Source organism: Branchiostoma belcheri, unplaced genomic scaffold (genome assembly GCF_001625305.1).
Source record: "Branchiostoma belcheri isolate BF01 breed outbred unplaced genomic scaffold, Haploidv18h27 scaffold24, whole genome shotgun sequence".
In the NCBI taxonomy this organism is placed as follows: domain Eukaryota; kingdom Metazoa; phylum Chordata; class Leptocardii; order Amphioxiformes; family Branchiostomatidae; genus Branchiostoma; species Branchiostoma belcheri.
Window position 1 is genome coordinate 1579743 of NW_017803843.1, and position 20704 is coordinate 1600446.

Below are 20704 nucleotides of genomic sequence, written 5' to 3' on the forward strand. Positions count from 1 at the left end.
TGAAGGTTACATCATCACATCGTACCATTTCCCCGACCACCCAGCCTTCAGCTTCAAAGACTTTTACTCACGCCTCAATGATAAAGGTGAGACAGGAATGAAACTTGGAGGAATGTTTGCACGTAAGAAACTTACACTCTGCATTTTGTCACAACTGATGTGAAGTTTTTTTTAGAGTGTTCCTAAGTTATATTGTGGTGTCAGTTAGTGTCCTGTCCAGGTGTAAGTCCTGACACTTTCTGTCCTTGGTGTTCTCTCAGGCCAGGTGATTTACCCAGGAAAGGTGACGAAGGCAGACTGCTTCCGCGTGGGCAACATCGGACACCTGTTCCCAGAGGACATGCAGCACCTGCTGCACTGTATACAGGAGGTGTGTGCCGACATGGGTATCCCACTGCCTCTGAAGACCAGCAGCTAGATAAACAGCTTCTACAGAAATATCTAGCTAGGCTGAAGTACTTCAACATTGTCCTAATACTCTTTGTTAGGCTAATTGTACAGAAATCTGTTAATTCAGTTTCTTGCATCCATGTACTGTTACAATAGTGCAATGCACTACTGCCCTCTTTTTTTTAACACATGACACACTTTTGTTTAAAATAGCTGTAGGCTAGATATGATGATGATGTAAAACTATTGTCAATCACCTTGCTTCAGTAACAATCATCCATGACATAAAGGTGCATCTCTTCTTTTAAGGGATAGCTTACAATGTATTAAAAAAATTCATAAGATATAAAGACGAAAAAACACCAATGACTCAACCACCAATACTTGACACTTGACCCAAAGTCAGGCACATTCAAAACTGTTTTTGATGCCACTGCAAATCTACCCCAGTTGTGCCAAAATTACACTACAAATCTGGAAATATACAATCTCTACAAAAGTTCATTATTTATCAAAATCCTTGATAATTTTAAATGGTTCTTATATTTGGAATCCACCAATCCACTAAAAATCTATATTTTCTAAGCCATTGAGTGGGTGGGGAATTCAATTGATGACAGAGTTAGACAATCAGATGGCTTGGTACATTACTAATGGTTGTGGGTTATAACAACTTTTGGACATTCAAAAGGAGCGGTCCCTTTCACTAGCCTGTAGGAGTGAGTATATGTCAGTGGATGATACCACTGGCTACTCGTTCACTTGGTTTTGTAGACTAGGTACTTTTTAAAAATTCCAGCGAGACAGTGAAACATACTGTAATTCACTTTATGTTCATGGTAACAAAATTTCACGGTCTATTTCTTGATATGCAAGCATAGTGCTATTCCTCCTGTTGTTGTGGAACTGTAACTTGAGAAATATTTGGATTTCTCATATTTTGGTGAATTCTTAATTGTTTTAACTTATTTTGAAGAACACTACATTACCTTTTTGCCTACAACATGTAACGTTACTTAATTTTTGGAAGATGACTGAATGAATAGATTATATTATACAAAGGTTATATTATTCCATTTGTGTGCCATAATCACTGTTAATGCTTCATTGCTGCTTACATGTTAATTGATAAAATAGATAAATAAATAGATAAATGAATTTTTAAAAATTATCAAAGCAATGACGGTCCACTTCAGTCCCAAGCATTGACATGTGGTGAGGATGAGTGTTTGATCAAATGTCAATTGTTATGTAATGCATTGGGTGCTAAGATAGAGAGAACTTTATTGACACAACAAAAGTACAGCGACTTTCGTAAAGTCTAAGACTGCATGTAGATATACAGACAAATACATTGGGTACAACGAAATTAACCTATGTACAAAACAATAGATGAGTCAACTAATACTTGTTCTAAGGTCTAAATATTCTTTGATATACTTACCTATTTGTACACAGTAAGATATGAACACAATTGTTTCGGTGCCGTCCAGCTTGAATATTTCAGTGAATTTCATCTCTGCAAGTAATGTAATTTTGTATTGTGTAACATCATGTTCAACCATTTTGTGCCTGTTGATGATACAAATTACAAAAAGAATCCGGAAAGAGCCAATAGCAGTTGCATGTGAGTTTTCCGACTGTAATGTATCATTAGAATTGTGTACAGTAGTGAGGTAGTTACCTTAGATAGTTTGAGATGCCAACTTCTTAAAGCCATTGTTTGCTTGATAATCACTTTATTGATGTTTTAAATCTGGCTGATTTTACTTTGAGCAATAAATACAGAATGATGTTTAGTCTCAACTTTGGAATGTTTTATTGCTCGATGTACTCATGAAAAACAGGATTGACTAAGAAAGGTAACGTTTGTATATCTACACCCTACAAAAACTGGTGAAGACTTACTTCAAGTAGTGTAACAAAAAGTGTAACTTGTACTTCATTCAAAAAACGCTAGATGTCGCTTTCGTGGCGGAGAGTTAAAAATTCTGCTCGCAAGGGGGCGTCCGTAATATGAGAAATGCGCATGTGCAGTAAATACAATCCTTTGCAACGCAATATGAACTGTTTTCACCCAAACTTCTTTGACCAAAGTTGGCTGTAGCAAGGTTTTCCTGCTTTTATCTCTCAAACTTTTACCATGACTAGACCCCCTTGGTAATCAGTGGTGTCTAGATTTGTTGTATGCGTTTCGTGGTTGCTGACGAAGAGAAAAAGAGGAGAATTTTCGCCAGATTTGTTGGAGACTGGGTCGAGAACCAGACCTGACCTAACCACCCACCACTCCAGGAAGTCACAGGGCCAGGGATCCCCTTCCGTCGATCCAAGTCCGCCAAAAGGTGAAGTATGGGGATACTTCGGTCTTGTGTTTGTGACGTTTGAAAAGTTTTGCAAAAACCCGTCATCGGGCAGTGGAAACTTCTGGATGTCGGTAAGGTCAAAGGACAACCACGTTACCTTCTGCGTAGCAGAGTTTGAAAAACAACACCTAACGTTAACAGTAACATTTTATTTTCGTGCTCACATTGAGGCTACCCTGTATAGCTTATACGTATGATTTATTTTGGTTCCAACATCCTACAGATTCAGCACACACGTGAAGGTATAGATGAGGTGCTCAAGCAGGTGACTAGGAGAAAGTTTCATGTTACAGGTGTCACCTGTGAAAATTTGGGTGATTGACGTCTGACCTCGATTTCCCTGAAAGACTGTGTAGCCCAGTGTTACGGCAGCATCACATGTGAAGTGTCAGTTTGGAGGAAATCCAACTTTCAAGATTCATATTATAAAGAAACCGACTCATACTAAGTCTTAGCGGCTAAGTCCTAGGAGCCAGTCCTAACAATGATACAGTCCTAATGACATATGTTACAACTTATATAAATAATGGTAACGTTATATATTATGGTAGGGGATGTTATATGTTACAACTTATTATACAAGCACATTTTGTTGGAATGCCATCCCTCCCCACTTGTACCGCCTGCTGCACTCTTCCTGCTCTTCCTATCTGTAGAGTTGACAGACCCTTTCAATCATTGTCAGTATACGTAGGACAATACCCAATAATCTTGTCACTCATGATGAGTGATTTGGTCTTCTGACACGCTACATGTAGTTCAAACACCCAGTAACGGCTCTGTTATCCCTATCTACAGGTTTTACACTTACAGGATGCATTGGATCGTTCATTTGGAGGGTGGACCGAGGAGAGTTAACCATGCAGCAGTGTCTGTAGGGGACAAAGTCTACAGCTTTGGGGGGTACTGTACTGGGGAGGACTTTGAGACAACTAGACCTATCGATGTTCATGTCTTCCACATTGGTATGTGTCATATCTGCTATTTCTTTCTGTTATTTCCTCTGAATGATATTCATAAGCAAACAAAACGTTAACTTTCTGTAACCAATGTTATTTTATAGTTACATAGTTTCTTGGGCAAAGACGATACTACCAACCATAGATGTTTAAAAACAGTTGGTCATGTAGCATGCAGAAATAAAGTGTTAGTAAGGCAACAGCAGTGGTCAGGAAGGAAACTTTCTAAATATAGATGCTGGCATGCAGATATGCGGATAAGACAGCAGCCAAGCATACAGCAAGCTAGCAAACATACATGGAAGAAGCTGGTGTATTATGCAGAAGAGCTGTTATGTTAGCTATTCAACATACTTCATGTAGTAGATAAAGAGAAGACATAGAATACATTTAGAATAAATTTGCTAAAATCTATTGAAATGGTGTTGTAATTGCTGTACTGATGCTATGTATGTACAACTGTTACTTCCAGTAACATGTCGCTGGAAAAAGCTCCCAATTCCAACTCACAGTGACCCAGATTACCAGTCTGTGCCATACATGAGATATGGTCATACAGCGGTGGCAGTGGGGGAGAAGGTGTATTTATTTGGGGGCAGGAACGACTCTGAAGGAGCAGACAACATTCTGTACTGCTTTGACACAAGTGAGTAGAAATTATCAGAACAGTAGTATAAATGATAAGAATACTATTTAGCTAGCTTCTATCTGAGCCAGAATGTAAGTATAATGTAATGTCATTGAAGTATTCTCTCATATCACCTGTACATAGTTCTTTCAGTTACTACCGGTAGCTTGAAATGCTTGAATGATTATACTGGTGTTTCGAGCAATAAGATCAGTGGTATCTACCTGTAACAGAGACTGTTACCTGACTTGGAAATGATGAAAATATAAAGAAAGTGTCTTTGAAGCTTTGAAGAAGAATGAAAAAAAAACTGCTTTGCATGATAAGACTTCATTGCGAGATGAACCGTCAAAGAACACAAAAGATGTTTGTAATTGTGACAGAGATTGTGGTTCTTGGAAGAACTGGTAAGGGCACTGTGAGTATTGCAATTACATGTACCAGTGACCTAATTTGCCAGACAGGACACTAGGCCATGTTTACACAATGTCAATCCCTAGGCTAATTCAAGGAGCTCTATTTGAAGTTCCTAGGTTAATTGAACCCTTCCCAGGGGGCAGGAACTGCCGGGTGGGCGGCCGGTAGGAGTGTGAAGAAACAAAATTAAGAAAGATTATAGGAATGGTGTCTGTAATTAAGAAATGTTTTGCATTTCTATGTCCTATTTGTCGTGCAGTATTTGGCAAAGCCCAATTTCTGGGCACTGTGCCACATGGGCTTGTAGTTCATTGTTGTCTTTCTTTTCTTACTGTTGACACATGTCTGGATAATTATATGCTAACCTATTGGAGTGTGACAGACTACATCTTGTTTTTCTCCTTCATTATATTTGCTTGACTGCAGGGTTACAGTAATTTACATTTTGTCTGTTCCCTCCAGCTACACTAAGGTGGTCCTGTCCGCAGGTGACTGGTGCCACCCCCCCAGCACGCGATGGACACTCCCTGTGTGTGGTTGATGACAACCTTTATGTATTTGGAGGATATGAACAGATAGTAAGTACTGCTGATGACTGTAGCAGTCCCTAGAATCCAGTTTTATTATCGACTTGTTACAATACTTGCTACAACTACAGTATTCAGGTACTTATCAACAGTGACATAGCTTGTAGCCATTAATGGTTGACCATTTGGTAAAAGATACTAAATATTAGTTTGTAGCCATTTCCTACAACTATTTAGTAGAGTTAAGTTTTGATGGTACATGTATTTTGAGTACATTAAAAATCTGACGGTGTATTTCCTACAGGCTGACTGCTTCTCTAATGAAGTTCACAAACTGGACACAACAACAATGCACTGGAGACTACTACCAGCCAGGGTGGGTATCAGTAGGGATCTCTACTAGTAGTACTACTACATAACTGAAAAAGGACTTTCAGTATCAGTCAGCAGCGCTGAAAGTATGTTGAAAGTTTATCCCGTTTATCTGTTACCCAGGGATTTAGTTAGTCATGTACTTGCTGGAAATGTATCTTGCCACAAAAAGTTTTCCATCTTGCTACATCTGTACATATAAAGTTTTTAGCTTTGTATAAGATTTAAAGAACGGCATGGCAAGATTGAACTCTGACCTCTCACCCTACAGGGTCACCCTGCCAGATGGCGAGACTTCCACTCAGCCACAGCGGTCGGCAGTAAGATGCTGATCTTCGGCGGTCGTGCTGACCAGCTCGGACCGTACCACTCCAACCACGAGATCTACCCTAACTACGTTAAAGTGTTTGACACAGTGACCTTGAGATGGAGTGAACCAGAGGTCAAGAACCGTGCAATGATCGAGGGCAGACGGAGCCACTCTGCATGTACGTATTACTGTCAGACCTTCTGCCTGGGAGCCTCCAGTTTTCTTTTACAGTTAGAGCTGGACCAGAAATCTTTTCAGGCGTACACTGTCCAAATGTCTTGAAGCATGATTAACTAAGGCAGAATTAAGGCATGATAATAGCAACAGGTTTTCGGAAATAATGTTGATCATTTTTTTCATAAAAGTTACAGTTGTAATTCTCATCTAGAAAAGAAAATTGACGAGTTAATACTGATAGTATGGCATGACTGAGTCCTGCGTCTTTTCTCACAGTTGCACATGGACAGTATGTGTACATTTTTGGTGGCTACAATGCACTGCTGGAGAAGCACTACGGGGACATGTGGCGACTGGACACAGGTCTGTTTTACCTTAACTTTGGCACTTATCACAGTATCTTTTAAACTGTAGAACTCTGTGGATGTCGTGTATATGTGGCGGCATATTTACATTCATTCATACACAGGGAAGATCATATGAAATCACGAAATTCAATACCTAACATTGTAAATTTGTATGTACCTGGTTGGGGGGAAATCCTGTACAGTTATTGTAAGAGTCATTAAATGTGAAGACTGTTGCTTGTGTAGTGTAAGTCAAGTGTTGTTGACGTCTTCCTGCTACAGAGAAGTGGGAGTGGAAGCAGGTGTTTCCCCTGAACCCAGGCCCGTGTGCCCGGCGGCGCCAGTGTGCATGTGTCATCAGAGACCAGGTGGTTCTGTTTGGTGGGACAAGGTAATTAAACATGATCGTGAATTAAATGTAACTTCAAAGTTTGAGCCATGAGCTGTTAGCTTCAGCTAAAGCTTAACCCTGTGACCTTGTTGTAGACTGTCAAGTTTTTTTTATGTCCTTTTGACTGTATTCCCAAAGCTGTCGTAGTGGTTAGCTTTGGGAATTATAATGGAACATTATGAGAAAGATTAATTGATTGTATGTGGTTGTTGTTCCCTGCAGCCCATGTGAGTTTGGGCAGGTGGGAGATCTGTCCAACCTGATGGACCATTCTGATGTCTACATCCTAGACCTTGGTGAGTCATGTCAGAAGATGTGCTATACTGGAAGTCATTTGTATTGTCAGTTTTGTACGGAGGATGCAGGAGTGTGAAGTACAAAAAAGTAAATTTTTCAAGTCCTGGTGGTGGAATTTCTTACAAGGCTTTGAATAGCTGAATGTGCCACAGACAAATAACATTCATTAAGTCCACATATAAGCAAGGAAATATAAGAGAAGCTAATGGGACTTATTCTGTGATATGCTTCATTCCCACAGCCCCATCACTTAAGACCCTGTGTAAGGTTGCAGTCATAAAGCACAAGCTGGACTGGTCTGTGCTGCCATATGACATCAGGTCAGTAGTACATAGACATTACTCTTGAATCATTTCATAGCAAGGACATTTTTAAAGCTCTTTCAGAAATTGAGATAAACTTTCTCATATTTTCTTCTGTTTTTCTCCTTCCTCCACAGATGGGAGTTGGAAGCTATGACAAAAAACAACACCATCTCCAGACCCCTCCCCACCTTCCAGGGATGACTGACACCTGTCAATCATGAACATTACAATAACCATTGTTTTGATGTGTTGACACAGTCTTATTATGTACTGCATTTGATGTACCAAAGTTGCTCAGACAGTATTAGGTTTATATGACATTGTATATATGACATTGCAGTCAATATATACTGAATGGGACAAAATTATCAGTTTTAGTGAAGTAAATTTGAACTAGAACAAAGCAAAGACAGTTTGATATGATATGTTGCTAAGTCTAAAAGCTGCCTTTCACCCTGCTGCTATTAGCTGGTTTGGGTAATTTTTAGGCTTACTGCATGTCTATCAGGGTATCAGAACAGTTGTGTCTATATACATGTCTGGGTCATGTCAGTGTAACCACTTACTACACGCAGTTGTCTGTTATTTTTGTTGTGGAACAATCTCTGTGGTCTAATATGGTATAATGACCTAAATCAGCACCAGACTTGTGCTTCTGGTTGCCAGGGAAGTTCCCTGATGATCACAGTTTGCCTGTTCTTGTCTCTGAAAGTCAGCCTCATCTCTCTGGAGGTAAGGGGATCACCCTTACCCATGATAAAATATACAGTATACAGGCCACTCAAGTCTGTATAGCAGTATCCGCTAAATAGATAAATTCATAGATAAACCTGTAAATAAAAACAGTAACCTGGAGCGGATTTTATTGTTGTAACAAGTAACAATTATTTCTTACCAGTTTTATCCCAACAGACACAATAGTGTATGCGTACATAACAGATACCAGGAGGCACATGCTTGCCTTTCTAGTATTTCTTGAGTTCAGAACTTTTGAAGAAAGCAATTGTCTGTGAATATCAGTTGAAGTTGAAAATGAAAGAAGTGGTTCAGACTTCGGAGAATAGAATCCTTCTTCCACATGGTAATCTGTGCCAGAGAATATCATAGCAGGAATTCCAAGTTGGGGTGTTTGAAGACATCTTGATTTTAACTCCATGTAAAAAATTATTGTTTTATTTAGAATGGCTCCTGTAAGGGTAACAGTATTGCTTTGGGCCACATCAGGGAAATACTTTGGTTCTCAGACTGGGTTTGGTCAATTCTCCACGAGCAAAATAAGACGGCATTGAGGTGACTGTATTGCTTTTAAATGAATTGTGTCTGGCTCACTTTGAGTGAATAAGGTGTATGAAGTACTTAGTCATCGCTCATCATTCTTTTTCCAGTTTCAAATTGGAGGACGAAGCATTTCACAGGAGTGGCCTTAGTGAGTAATCCTTTGTTGACTTGATGAACTGGCACTGGGGAAAAATGTGATTTTAATTTTACTGTGTGGGTAGTAACATCAGGTATAAGGCATTAAGTATAAACGGAGAAGTCCAAAATTGGATTGCTGGCTGACAAAGAAAATTTCTTACTATGAATGTATAGTGTGATATATGAAAATGTACAAAGGGGAATAAAATGAGTTTATTATATAAATGATTATAATGTAGAAAGGTGAATGTTTTCTGTTTTGTAACATATATGCAAGTTTTGCTTTGAAATAATTTATGCTGCAGTTGTGCACACATAATGTGCCATTGAACAGCTTCCTGTATCTAATGTAAACATTCTGGATAGCCCACCATACATACATTTGTACAACATGTAGATACACCACAGAAACTCTAAATACTCAAAATAACAATATGTTTTGCCATATGTGCAGTTCATACACTGCCTGTACTTGAAGTACAGAATTTTTTCCAGCCTTGCCTCAGTCTGTAGGTGCGAGATGATTTGTTTTTGTGTATGTGACATTATTTTGTGCCTTCTGCCAGTGATTATTAATAGAAATGAAATGACAGGTGCAGGATGTACAGTTATGTATGATAAAAATAAATATGCATTATGTCACAATTATTACTATAGCCAGTGTGGTTCTTTGAAGATTTGTTGTACATTGTATATGAAACAAAGGGTCTATTTATCAAAAGTCTTGGCTTTTGTAATCCAGGCCAAAGTGAGATTCATAACTAACTTCAGCATGCTATTCTGTCAGGCTAGGTATTTGCTGGCTTCCAGTAAATAATTACAACAAATGCACATTCTGTATACTACAAGTTTATTACCTCATTCAGCAAGACACAAACTCAGGCTTTCATGATTCATTGATGTAATACATAACACATAATAATTTTTTTGGTGTACTGATGTTTGACAAACAAGGAAGGTTGGTCAATAACAATTGAGAAGTTAGACATGGATGTCAACAGTAAGCAGAGTACAAAAACTCCCTTTGGTTGTTCACATTTTTCTCTTCTCCGTACTTGCCATTGGTCATGAGTTGCTCAGGACTTGTCCTTCTAGTCTTAAAATTTGACTTCTGATTTGTCTAATTCCTTGCCAATGAAAATTTCTCCCTGAACTCATCATGCTCATGATTATGATCAGTAATGGATTTCTTGTTTTATCCCCCCTGGTCAGTCCCTCCACATCATCCACAGCCGGTTGATACTGATGACTCGGCGCTTAGGGAATGCCCGCAGTGATGACGGCAGGTGGCGGTGCATGCACACAAACACGACAAACAACACCGTCATGGCCAGGCAGAAGTACATAAAAGACATGGACGGCTCCTGCAGGAACGAAAACAAAGTTTCAGCTCTGAGTCTGACAACTAAACGGTATTTGTTTGCAGCTGGAAAAGACAATGTTTTTTGCTTTGCTTTTTCAAATTCCTGTCAGTGTCATTAAGAGAGAGTGTTACCTCGATAACTCCGAATGGGCTGTGAGCCTGGCGCTCCTTCCAGTAACTCAGGTAGGAGAACAGAGTCTCGTACAGTGGCTGGACCTCATCCAGGGCATTCTGGGGATAAGGCAGAACCTTAAAAAGTGTCAGGTTCTACATACATGTACATATAAAATAATGAAAAGACCTTCAACAATGGAAAAGCACAAGGATAAAAGTAAAGCTCTTATCTATCCCTATGCTGCCTCGTAGACCTGTAGTGACCCACCTGCAGGTCCTTGTTGGGAGGGTTGAAGAGGTCGAAGCACCTCTTACTGGGACTGTCCCGGTCTCCCCACATCTCTACTGCCAGCGAAAAGGGCAGCTGGAGGAAGGACAGACAGTGTCTGATATGTCTGATGACTATGCTTATGATACAGAATCGAACTCAGGAATCAAAACCTACAAACCTACAACTTTCACATTGTAATCAAGAATGAAGAAGTGCTATAATGTCAGACTCACCTCCTTCACCCCTGCCATGTAGTCAAACGATGTCCCATCTGCCGTGTACTGGTTCAGCTCGTAGCCAATCCCGTGTTGAAACTCTGGTACCATAGAGTCAGATAACAGCTTAGCCAGGCGCATCTGATCTGCCAGGTTCTTAGGTTTCCTCTGCTCCTGCTTGGACTGAGAATCTACAACAATATGTGGATAATTGGTTTCTTGGTTCATTTTGTGAACTTCCCTATACTTTGGATTCAGAACACTAAAATCTTGAATGAGAAGTTGACAACAAATGATCCACATATTCTTTTGCCTATAGTAGTTCATCTGGGATACTAGACATGAATAATACTGTATGTAACTTAAGTTAGCAAAGTAACATTGAAAATAACATCATCTTCTTTTGACTTTCTAGGTTAGAAACAAGCCTTGAATAAAGTCATTCAATATTGGGAATTTGAAGTATGACTGTGTTAAAAACTAAAAACTTATTCCATAGCTATAGGAGCCATCCTATAGGAACTGACCAGAGAATGGGAGGTAGATGTCCCTTGTGCCTGAGTGTAGAGATAGGAAAGCATCAAACTGGAACTTTGTTACCAGGTCTGTCAGCACAAAGCACTCTGGCTCTAGAAACAGCAACATGGAGAAAGATTAGAGGACAAATTCACATCAAGAGCAATGAACACATTAGGAATCTCAAATTTAAAAAATTTGGATAGAAAGCCTTGCAATTTTTAAGTGATCACAAACACAACTTTACCCAACCTTAAATCCATTGTTCCAGCCCTTACCAGAGAATGCAGCTGCCCCTCTGTATTCTTCATCCTCAGGGTCCCCTGAGCTGCCAGGACCGCCAAACTGCCAGTCAAAGTTCCTGTTCAGATCCACTCCTGTACTCGTCCCCCGCCAACAGTAGTTCTTAGTTTGTTCCACGTACTGTCTCCCATCTGGGTTGACTATACCGACTATGAACAGATCAATCTTAGACAGAATCTCGCTAGTGTACGCCCTACTGTGGCTTCCCTCTGGCGCAGTGAGACCCCCAGTTAGATTTAGTAGTAAGTGAAACATGCTCTCCACAGGGAAGAATTCACGTGCGTGTTCCCCATATGCCAGCAGGATGCGAGCCTTCACTGGTGTGAGTCCTACCTCTGTGCTATGCTGGATACTGTAGCTCCCTGAAAAGTTGGAGACTCGTAACACATACTGTGGTCGTCCTTTTCTGGACCGGTAATTTGTGTCTAACCTAAGGTATGCAGGAAACTTCTGTGCAAGTTCTTGTATATGAGCTCCAACTTGAGTCAGGTTATGGTACACAGTGTAGTCTGGCAGGTATTTTTCCTTGACAGGTTTGACGTCTCGACCCTGTGTCCATGGTAACCAGGTGAGGAGGAGCAGTGATATGTACAGTAGGAGGCGACGATTGCACAAGGTCATCCCCAGCAGCTGGGGTGTACCACTACAACTGTACAATGACATGATCCTATTGCACACAGATAGATGACCTGAAAAATAATTTGTAAGGAAAGTTACACGTAATAAAATGATAGGTTGCTGTGTTGACACTGACTAGCTGGGGAAGCATGATGCAGTGTCACCATAGTCTGCTGTTGTAATCAGATTTACTGTGTTGAGTCTGACCATGAAGTTCAATTTATGATCCATCCTGTTGTTTTCACATTTTTGCTAAAAATACTGAATGCAAAACATTGCATACATTGCGGGAGAGATATGGATCGACTAGAACACTACTGATCATGGTTTATTATACCATGCAGAATCTTTGATCACGTAAATGCGGATTTCGACATACTAGTATTCATTTTCTGGACTTGACCTAGAATAATCTGCACTATGCTATATAAAAACCAAGCTCCATTTATATAGTCCATACAGTACCACAGACATCAAACACTAACGTTACTCACCTCATAACCTGACTCTTCCCATCCATCTACACAACACTACAATCCTCTTCGCCCTTTCTACGGGACAAAACAGCATTTCGTTTTCGCGTGATTGTTGTTGATTTGTCCTAAAGCCGCCCCATCTGTTTTTGTTCAGCGTTCAAATCAAATCCCTTACGTACGAAACGCCCTAAAGGCCACAGACGCACCGGACTGGTACAAGTTATAATGGGGGTGATAACAATAAATTACTTAGTGAAATTACATACATAGCTAAGGCGACTAAATTTGATCCATCTAATAATGAATGCAACTAACTTACAAATTATTATTGCTTTGCTGCAGAATGATTTGAAAGCCTTTCATGAAAAAATATTTACTCTGCACCAGATAATGAGATATTCTGTCAAAGGTGAAAGGTTGCAAACTCTAAACACGTTGCACAGTGGTGAGAGAAAATGCGCTATTAATGCGCTGTCAATTTGTAGATTTGTGGTGTCAGTTTGGTTCACAAGAGAGATCGAATTATGATACAGCTGTGCCGACATTTTGGAAGTCATCTAGAATGCCAGACTGTTGCGTGCCAAGTTCGGAAGCACGTCCGAGATGGGCACAGAAAGTATGATCGGAGTGGCGCCCGAGCCCTGTTTGTTCGTCTGCTTTCGAAGGAGAGAGACCATGAAAAAAGTGAGAAACAACAGGAACAAGGACTGGAGGACGAAGAGCAGAAGGGAGGCCACGAGTTAGAATCTCCGCCTTCCCCTTCACCAGGAAAACCAGCTGCAGGGTCAGAGGAACTCGGTAAGCAGCCCATGACCGAGTCCATGACCATGGGCCGCCGCTTGCGTGGGCGCCCCCTATCCCCCTTTCAACGCGTTACCGGTTTTATGCCTCCAGACTTCTGGAAAAGCAAAGCGGCCGACTTGGGTGCATTTGAGATGGAATCCACTCAAAAGCCTAACTCTGAGACTGAATCAGCTGCAGAAACATTAAAAGAACAAAACAATAGAATTAATCAAGGTCATAAGACTAGTAATGAGACTGAAGGCAGTCAAGTCCTTGAAGATCATCATATGGATAAGGAGAGGGATGATTTAAGGACGAAAGACTTAAGCTCAACAGGAATATCAAACTTGTTTCCATTTGACTTGAATTTTAATCTACCAAATTTTAAAGTGTTCAAATCGCCATTGAAGCAATTGCCTCTGAAGGTAGGAGAACCAATCATGGCCGAACTGAAGGAACAGAAAGAAGTCCAGCACTTTCGTAAGATGTGGATTCTGGATGAGAGAAGGAAGGTCAACAGCAAGTATGGGATGGTTTTGTTTGAGGACATCATCGGGAAGAATCCAGGAGACACCTACGTCACCTCAACTGGGACAGAGATGATCATTCGCCGACCAAGTTTAGAGGAGTTCACACTCTACATGAAGAAGATCGCTGCTATCCCGCATCCAAAGGTAGGAAAATTTGGGGGAAGCAATGTCTGGATTGAAACTGCAGAAATTAGCAAACTGTGGTAAAGGAAATATCTTGGTTTCATTTATTGGCTGTAATGCAAAACCAGTCACATGCTATGCGGGCAGTACATCTGCTTAGTATAAGAATATTGATGTCCCTTTATTACCATTGATGCTGCCAAAGAACTCCAACTAGTATATCTGCCAGAGGGCCACAACATTTTCACACTTTGTAGTGAACGAAATAATCTGGCTGAGATAGGTACTTAAATGGCTCAAGATTTTTTTTTCCATGCAGAACAACAACACAGCCCTGTGCCTGCTGGACGTGTCACCAGGAGACTGGGTACTGGAGTGTGGGACTGGGTCTGGTGCCATGACACTCTTCCTGTCCAGGGCAGTGGGAGTCACTGGCAGGGTCATCTCCTTCGAGATTAAGCAGGATCACCTGAACAGAGCTAAACGCAACTACAGGTGAGCAGTGAAGTTGTCTTACTTGTCACTTTCATCTTCAAGTACTAATTACTAAGTTGGTTGGTGCTATGCTGAAGTTGGATTTGATTGAAAGGGTGAGGCAGCATTTGAGTTCTGTCTCCTTGTCTTTAGCTCTAAACATGAAGTATGTTTGTACAGGCTCTGGATAGACTCCTGGAAGCTGAGTCATGAGACAGACTGGCCTGACAATGTCACCTTCCATCATGCAGATGTGATCAATGCCACGGACAAGGTCAGGCACCAGCTGGATGGGGTAAGTTACACAAGGCTGTCTCATGTTATTCTAAGGTACATGTACATGTATGTTATTTATTTGATTTATTTCATGAACCTGACATAATAGCTGACACAAGCTCTTATGTTCCATTTACACAGGCATTTCTAGACATGTTGACTCCTAACATAGGGTTGCGTGCAGTCCTGCCTCTCATCAAGCCTGGCAAAGTGATTGCATGCCACATCGTCAAGTAAGATATCACTTATACCCTGACCACTGTGTTTTTTTGATTCAGTGAAGACAAGAACTTATGGTATATCATGTTGATCTTATCCTGTCCAGTCATATGATGGCTTTTTTTCTTTGCTCACGAAAATGTTTCTAAGTACTCTTGTCTTTCCATGTAAATGTACTTAGCATGACACAAGTGGTAGATCTGGTTGCCAGCATTTTGAAGCATCAACTGCCAGTGGTAGTGGAGCAGGTGTTAGAGGTGGAACACAAGAACTGGCTGGTCACACCTGCACAACATTATACAGGCAGGCTCATCAACAAGCCTGGCAGCCCTTCACATGGGGAGGTCAGCAGCGATGAGGAACAAGGTACTAGTATTAAGTAACTCCTCTAATAACTAACCTGCCATCTCTCATTGGATACGCACAGTGTGATAATTAATTTGTTCTTTGTATTTTGTCATTTTGTATGTGAACTAAACATACAGTTCACACAATGATCTATACTATTCTTTGTGTAGCTATAAAGGTGTCATCCTATCTTGTTTCCTTAAGACTAATTTGTTTGCTTGTTTTTAAGGGTCTTCATCAGAAGAGGAGGGGAATGGAGGACAGATAACAGAAGACACAGCTTTCCTGGCCAGACCTGCCATCAAGCAGGATTCCCATACAGGTACATTGTATGGTTCATACAAACATTTACATTTCTAATACTTGCAGCAAGTCAGAAGTTGGACTAATATGGGCAGTACCAGAATGCAAAACAATTAATAATACACTGTAGTTCATTAATTACAATCTCCAGGTGTGAAATGGCCCAAATAGAATTTATTCACTTTCTCAAGTATGGGGTACATGACTCTGCTGTTCGACAATACAGACAGTGTCAATGAAGGTAGTCCATTTGCTTTTATAACACTTTTGTTTTCTTCCTTTCAGGGTTTTTGATGAAACTGAGGGTCTACTCTGACACAAAACATGCAAGATGCACCACGTAACATTACTGATAGTTGCAAGGTCATGAATAGACTGAGTTGTGAGAAACCAGAGCCTACAATGTACTCTTCTCTCATATTGACTATACACAGACTCTGACCGAGATTTCATCTTTTCTTTACCTATTGAAATCCTTTTATAGACAACAAAATAATCTACTTAAATACTTAAAATGAACAATATGTTACAACTATGTACAGGTCACTTCAATTCCTGATGTCTCTAATACATCACTATTCAGTGCATAGTATTACAGAATAATATACAAATATACTTTAAATAATTAATAAATAATTACCCTTATCTAATGTAGGGACTTTTTTTCCTGGGACTGCTGTACATCCATCATCCCCACCTCACAGCAGAAATCAATGACAGACCTTTTTTAAATAAAATTGAAGTGGCAAAATTCATTTCAGGCTGTACAACAAGTACTAGATACATGATGTATTAATAAATGCTTAACAATACATATCGTTATCCCACAAGTAAATGGGCAAGTTCATAGTTGCACAATAAACAATGACAAGACAACTGCAATTGTCAGCCTTCATCCCTGAGGCTATTTGGTTCATACTATAGTTCACCATGTACAGTGATAGGAGATGAAAGAGGGATAATGCTTTGACTTTGGCCTTGGTAGGGAAAGAATGCATAAGTTTGTCATTTCCTCACTGGGTAGTTCTGACCTTTGAACATTTTCAGCTCACATAAACAACTGAACATGAATTTTCTGAAATGAATCTCTTCTCACATGTCACACATGTGACGTAATGCAGATAACTAACATCCCAATCACTCTTCCTTTCTGGCCCAGATGGAGTCAGCATCATCTCCCACAGGCACTGGGTCTGTTTGTAGTGTCTTCTTCAGACCTGCCAATGACAATTATCAGATGTCATGCTTCCACTTGGATTCCTAATAACAAGCACTTAACTACACCCCATAGATAAATGGTTTTAAACATTAAATGAACATAGCAGAGAATGTTACCTTGCATGTTGAAGCTGGACCAGTCTTCTGGTGCGATGGACAGTGAGGGATCCTCCTGTGAGGACTCCGAGGTCTCTGACAGGTAGAGGTAGGTACTGGCTTGGCTGTCAGACTCATAGCCATCACTGCTGCTGTCAATGTCTCCAACTACACCCTGCACAGAAGGACAAAGAAGTATTTTAACTTAAAAGTTGTTTTTATTTTGCTTCTGCCAAGGTACAAGTGAAATATATATCACATTGTTACTACCAGTAGCTAATATATACCTTGATACCGTCTACAGTCGAGTAAGGCTTCTTCCTGCCTGTTGTGGACTGATCTTAGACGCCTTCTTCGTACTTCAGATGCTCCCAGTTTTGATCCAATATACCGGTAGTGGGAATTGTTATGATGCTAATTTATCTGGGAATCAGGAAGTAAGCTCTAACCTGACAAACTGCACAGTATATGGGCTCATGGCCTGGTCCCCTTGGTTCATATTCATGTTCATCTTTCGGGTAATGTCGTGTTGCCCCTGCATGGTGTTCAGAGCGCAGGCGCTGCCAGATGTTGTGCCATGGAGCAATCAGCATGATCTGTAATAAAGCAGGTGTTTAACTTTGTCCATAAACTGCCTTTATTCCACAATACCTTTACTTTGTAATCAATCTTATTTTGCAAGACTCATACTTTGATAAATGAATACATTTGACACTGGCAATTAAATAAATGTTGAAATAAACAAGTAATTACTAATGATAAGAAAATTGATAAAATGTAATTTATCACATATCTTGAATTGTCCTTATGGCTGCAAAAGTAGATCTTTTAAGGTCTACTTTTTATACTTTTTATACTTTGTGTCACCTCCTCACTGCACTTCCTGCTGACAGCTGCCCTGTAGTGCATGGCCTCCCACAGGTGGTCTCTCCTCCTCAGGAAACGTGGGTACCGGCTCCTCCAGTCAACACCAAGGGCCCAGGGGAAGATCTCATACTTCATGTCATCTTCATCCTCTTCCATGTCATTAGCCAGGTAGCTGATTGATACAAAGTGAATCATGGAATTTCAGAAACTTGTTTGTGTTGTGAAAAGTAATTACAGCAATATTGCATACTTTTTCCCTTCATGATAAGGGCTTGTGAAAGGGTCCCATGATGATATGTACAAAATCAATTCAAGTATTCAATGTGAACAAACCATACAAAATCCCACTAGATATTACAATACTAATACACATCCTACATGTATGCTGTCATAATCTTCATCAATCTTCTACAGGCTCCTTTTTCATGGTAACATTGTTTGATGGTTATTTGACAGTTAGGGTTTTTTTGCCAGAATGTTGCCAAAATAAGTACTCACAGAGCCACGAAAAAGTTCATCCTGTTGTACTGCTGCAGTGAGTAGCCAACTCTCTTGAAGTATGCAAACACCATGGCCAACAAGTACTACGGGAATTAGGACAAAAATACCATATCATATCTGCTTTTTCCAAATACCAATGGAATTGGAAAAATTGAAGAGATGACAACTGGAGGCTAGCAAAATCCTGAAACAGAATGCAATAATACACAGACTAACATTGCTTGTCATCAAATTCTCTTTACCTTGTCAGCTATCCTGCAGCATCTGTCCATCCAAAGGAAATCTTGAATCAGGTCATCATCTGTGTAAAGTGTTTGATTTGTTAATCTCTCAATAAGGCTTATGGCCAATACAAATTATGAAATTCTTTATCTATGCTGAAATGAAATCAGCCTTAAGAAAGCAACAGTTAAGAAAAACAGGTGTTTTCCACTTTTATCCTTTCAGACTTAATGGCAGTTACTGAAATATAAGATCTGTACCTATCAGCCTGAAGAAAGCATCCATCTCCGTCGTTTTGACGATAAGACTGGGTTTCTTCATCCTTTTTGCCAAAGGACAAGGAGCTGGATGCGGGGGTCTCTCTGGAGTCCGGCTCCGCTTGCTGAGTAGTGACTTCCCCGCATGTGGGACCAGGGGGCGTGTCAGGATCGGGGTCTCCTGCTTGCTTGCCATCGGAGATGAGCCCGCCGTCTTGTCCAGTTCATCGGAGTGTCCCTCTAAGTCCCAGATACTCATCTCAGAAGTGGCAAAGAACGAAGAGTCGAAGTCCTCGGACAGATACGGCTCGCCGTAGAAATCGTCTACGTCAACAATGACAAAAGCAGAGTTCAGATGAAGCTCCCCGACCCCACGATCATGACGCATTTACATGAGGCACATTCAAAACTCGTTCAGTTGTGTCTGTAAGTTCTAGAGAAATTAAAAGTTCCAAGCAAAAACAAACCATTCTTCTTTACCGACAATACTGTACTACAACAATACAAAAGCATTCATTACCTTGGCCACACATCACTGCATCGGAATCGAAACTGGCCATGGCGGATCTTCTGGAGCAGACGTCTTCCTCAGAATGGACGGCGTTATCTTGCACCTGCAGACGACATTCTGAGCCTCCGTCAAGACTAACAACAGCCCGCCGTTGTTCAGTCTGTCTGGACGGGGTTGAAAGCTGTTCAGAAAATAACTCATGCGTCTGCACTGCGCGTTTGTAGCTAGAAAACATCGCCGCGGACGACTGGAGACCGTCAGAGAACCAGCACAAGGTCTGTCCAAACCTGTCTCAGTCCTTTCCTAGTTCCTGACAGAATCTGAGAACGATTCGAAGCTGACAGAAATTCCGAATTTCGCGGGAAAAAGCCGTCTGCTGTCTAACGCTTGCGCACTACATACAAGCCCCATATTTGGCTAAAGGATCTATACACCCTTACCAACATGGGAACAAGAAGGAGAGCCGAATTTTATAAAAGGCAATAAATCGCGCTCAAAATGTTAATTATCTTAAAAATCTCTATATAATATTATATACAATTATATTCAGTATTTATTTATGATATTATTTCTTTTTATTATCCTTACTAGTGTGAAATAGAAATTCATATTCCCCAGAATACACTGGTGGTACAGTCTTACAAAACCATCCAATGACTGCCAGCCAAATCACTCCTCCATATAAGGAAGTATTCGTAAGAACGGAAATCACCGAACAGGTCCCGGAAGGTGTCGGCCATGTTGTGTTGACTACTTGTCTCGAGAGCAGGAGAGAGCGTTGAACACAACCAGGCAAAATGCGGGCTGTAGTGCTCACGTTAGGCAGTCTATGCCTAACTGCAGCGGTCATAGGGAATGCGTACTACCAGAAGCAGCAGTTTTACCCATCGGTTGTTTACCTGACCAAGTCTAATCCTAGTATGGCCGTGAGTACCGTGTTCCATTTTCGTCTGCATGTCAGATGAGTTGTTCAACAGTGCAGTCTAATGCAACGTGTCACCTGTCGATTTTCGTCAGTTTATATACTTGGCACCTTCTTCAGGAAAGCTTAAGAGGTAATGAAACATTCTGATTCCCCTACAGGTTCTGTATATCCAAGCTTTCGTCATCGTCATCCTGATGGGGAAGCTGGTCCGCAAGTTGTTTTTCGGGCAGCTGAGAGCGGCTGAGATGGAGGGTGGGTCACCGGTATACACCGCAT

The 20704-nt window shown here is 40.7% G+C and overlaps 6 protein-coding genes across 9 annotated transcripts in view; 4 read left to right on the forward strand and 2 right to left on the reverse strand.

The window, feature by feature from the left end:
* The window catches only part of LOC109470929 (2-aminoethylphosphonate--pyruvate transaminase 1-like), a 3407-nt gene extending 1218 nt beyond the window's left edge, over positions 1–2189 (forward strand). The window contains exons 4-5 of the mRNA XM_019770026.1: positions 6–86; positions 261–2189. Coding sequence (XP_019625585.1) covers positions 6–86; positions 261–418 — 239 coding nt within the window. The 3' untranslated portion in view covers positions 419–2189. The remainder of the gene's footprint in view (positions 1–5; positions 87–260) is intronic.
* A 230-nt stretch (positions 2190–2419) lies between these two features.
* On the forward strand, positions 2420–9115 carry LOC109471094 (kelch domain-containing protein 3-like). 2 transcript variants are annotated; one of them, XM_019770300.1, is made up of 11 exons: positions 2420–2732; positions 3552–3718; positions 4185–4358; positions 5220–5335; positions 5589–5660; positions 5928–6144; positions 6420–6506; positions 6773–6881; positions 7104–7177; positions 7420–7498; positions 7618–9115. In XM_019770300.1, exons 2-11 carry the CDS (start codon positions 3568–3570, stop codon positions 7682–7684), a joined length of 1146 nt encoding a protein of 381 aa, XP_019625859.1. In that variant the 5' UTR covers positions 2420–2732; positions 3552–3567; the 3' UTR covers positions 7685–9115. The 2 variants fall into 2 exon arrangements, with proteins under 2 accessions (XP_019625859.1, XP_019625858.1); XM_019770299.1 differs by lacking the exon at positions 2420–2732 and adding an exon at positions 2978–3018.
* A 620-nt stretch (positions 9116–9735) lies between these two features.
* LOC109471092 (carboxypeptidase A4-like) lies at positions 9736–12958 on the reverse strand. Its single transcript, XM_019770295.1, has 7 exons — positions 12794–12958; positions 11657–12370; positions 11390–11491; positions 10881–11053; positions 10645–10740; positions 10395–10493; positions 9736–10263 (listed from the first exon to the last, which is right to left on the reverse strand). Exons 2-7 carry the CDS (start codon positions 12342–12344, stop codon positions 10108–10110), a joined length of 1314 nt encoding a protein of 437 aa, XP_019625854.1. The 5' UTR covers positions 12345–12370; positions 12794–12958; the 3' UTR covers positions 9736–10107.
* A 147-nt stretch (positions 12959–13105) lies between these two features.
* On the forward strand, positions 13106–16267 carry LOC109471091 (tRNA (adenine(58)-N(1))-methyltransferase, mitochondrial-like). The gene is made up of 7 exons (XM_019770292.1): positions 13106–14232; positions 14531–14706; positions 14866–14980; positions 15103–15194; positions 15362–15546; positions 15758–15850; positions 16117–16267. Exons 1-7 carry the CDS (start codon positions 13300–13302, stop codon positions 16173–16175), a joined length of 1653 nt encoding a protein of 550 aa, XP_019625851.1. The 5' UTR covers positions 13106–13299; the 3' UTR covers positions 16176–16267.
* A 230-nt stretch (positions 16268–16497) lies between these two features.
* LOC109471093 (speedy protein A-like) lies at positions 16498–19858 on the reverse strand. Of its 3 annotated transcripts, none has more exons than XM_019770298.1 (8): positions 19513–19858; positions 18996–19316; positions 18756–18814; positions 18511–18596; positions 18013–18184; positions 17595–17741; positions 17167–17320; positions 16498–16553 (listed from the first exon to the last, which is right to left on the reverse strand). In XM_019770298.1, the coding sequence occupies exons 1-8, from the start codon at positions 19736–19738 to the stop codon at positions 16519–16521; spliced, it is 1200 nt and encodes a 399-aa protein (XP_019625857.1). In that variant the 5' UTR covers positions 19739–19858; the 3' UTR covers positions 16498–16518. The 3 variants fall into 3 exon arrangements, with proteins under 3 accessions (XP_019625857.1, XP_019625856.1, XP_019625855.1); XM_019770297.1 differs by lacking the exon at positions 16498–16553 and adding an exon at positions 16695–17048; XM_019770296.1 differs by lacking the exon at positions 16498–16553 and having other exon boundaries at positions 16966–17320.
* Positions 19859–20207: 349 nt separating this feature from the next.
* Positions 20208–20704, forward strand: part of LOC109470930 (E3 ubiquitin-protein ligase synoviolin-like) — a 6254-nt gene continuing 5757 nt past the window's right edge. The window contains exons 1-2 of the mRNA XM_019770027.1: positions 20208–20429; positions 20587–20680. Of these exons, the coding sequence (XP_019625586.1) occupies positions 20301–20429; positions 20587–20680 (223 nt within the window). The 5' untranslated portion in view covers positions 20208–20300. The remainder of the gene's footprint in view (positions 20430–20586; positions 20681–20704) is intronic.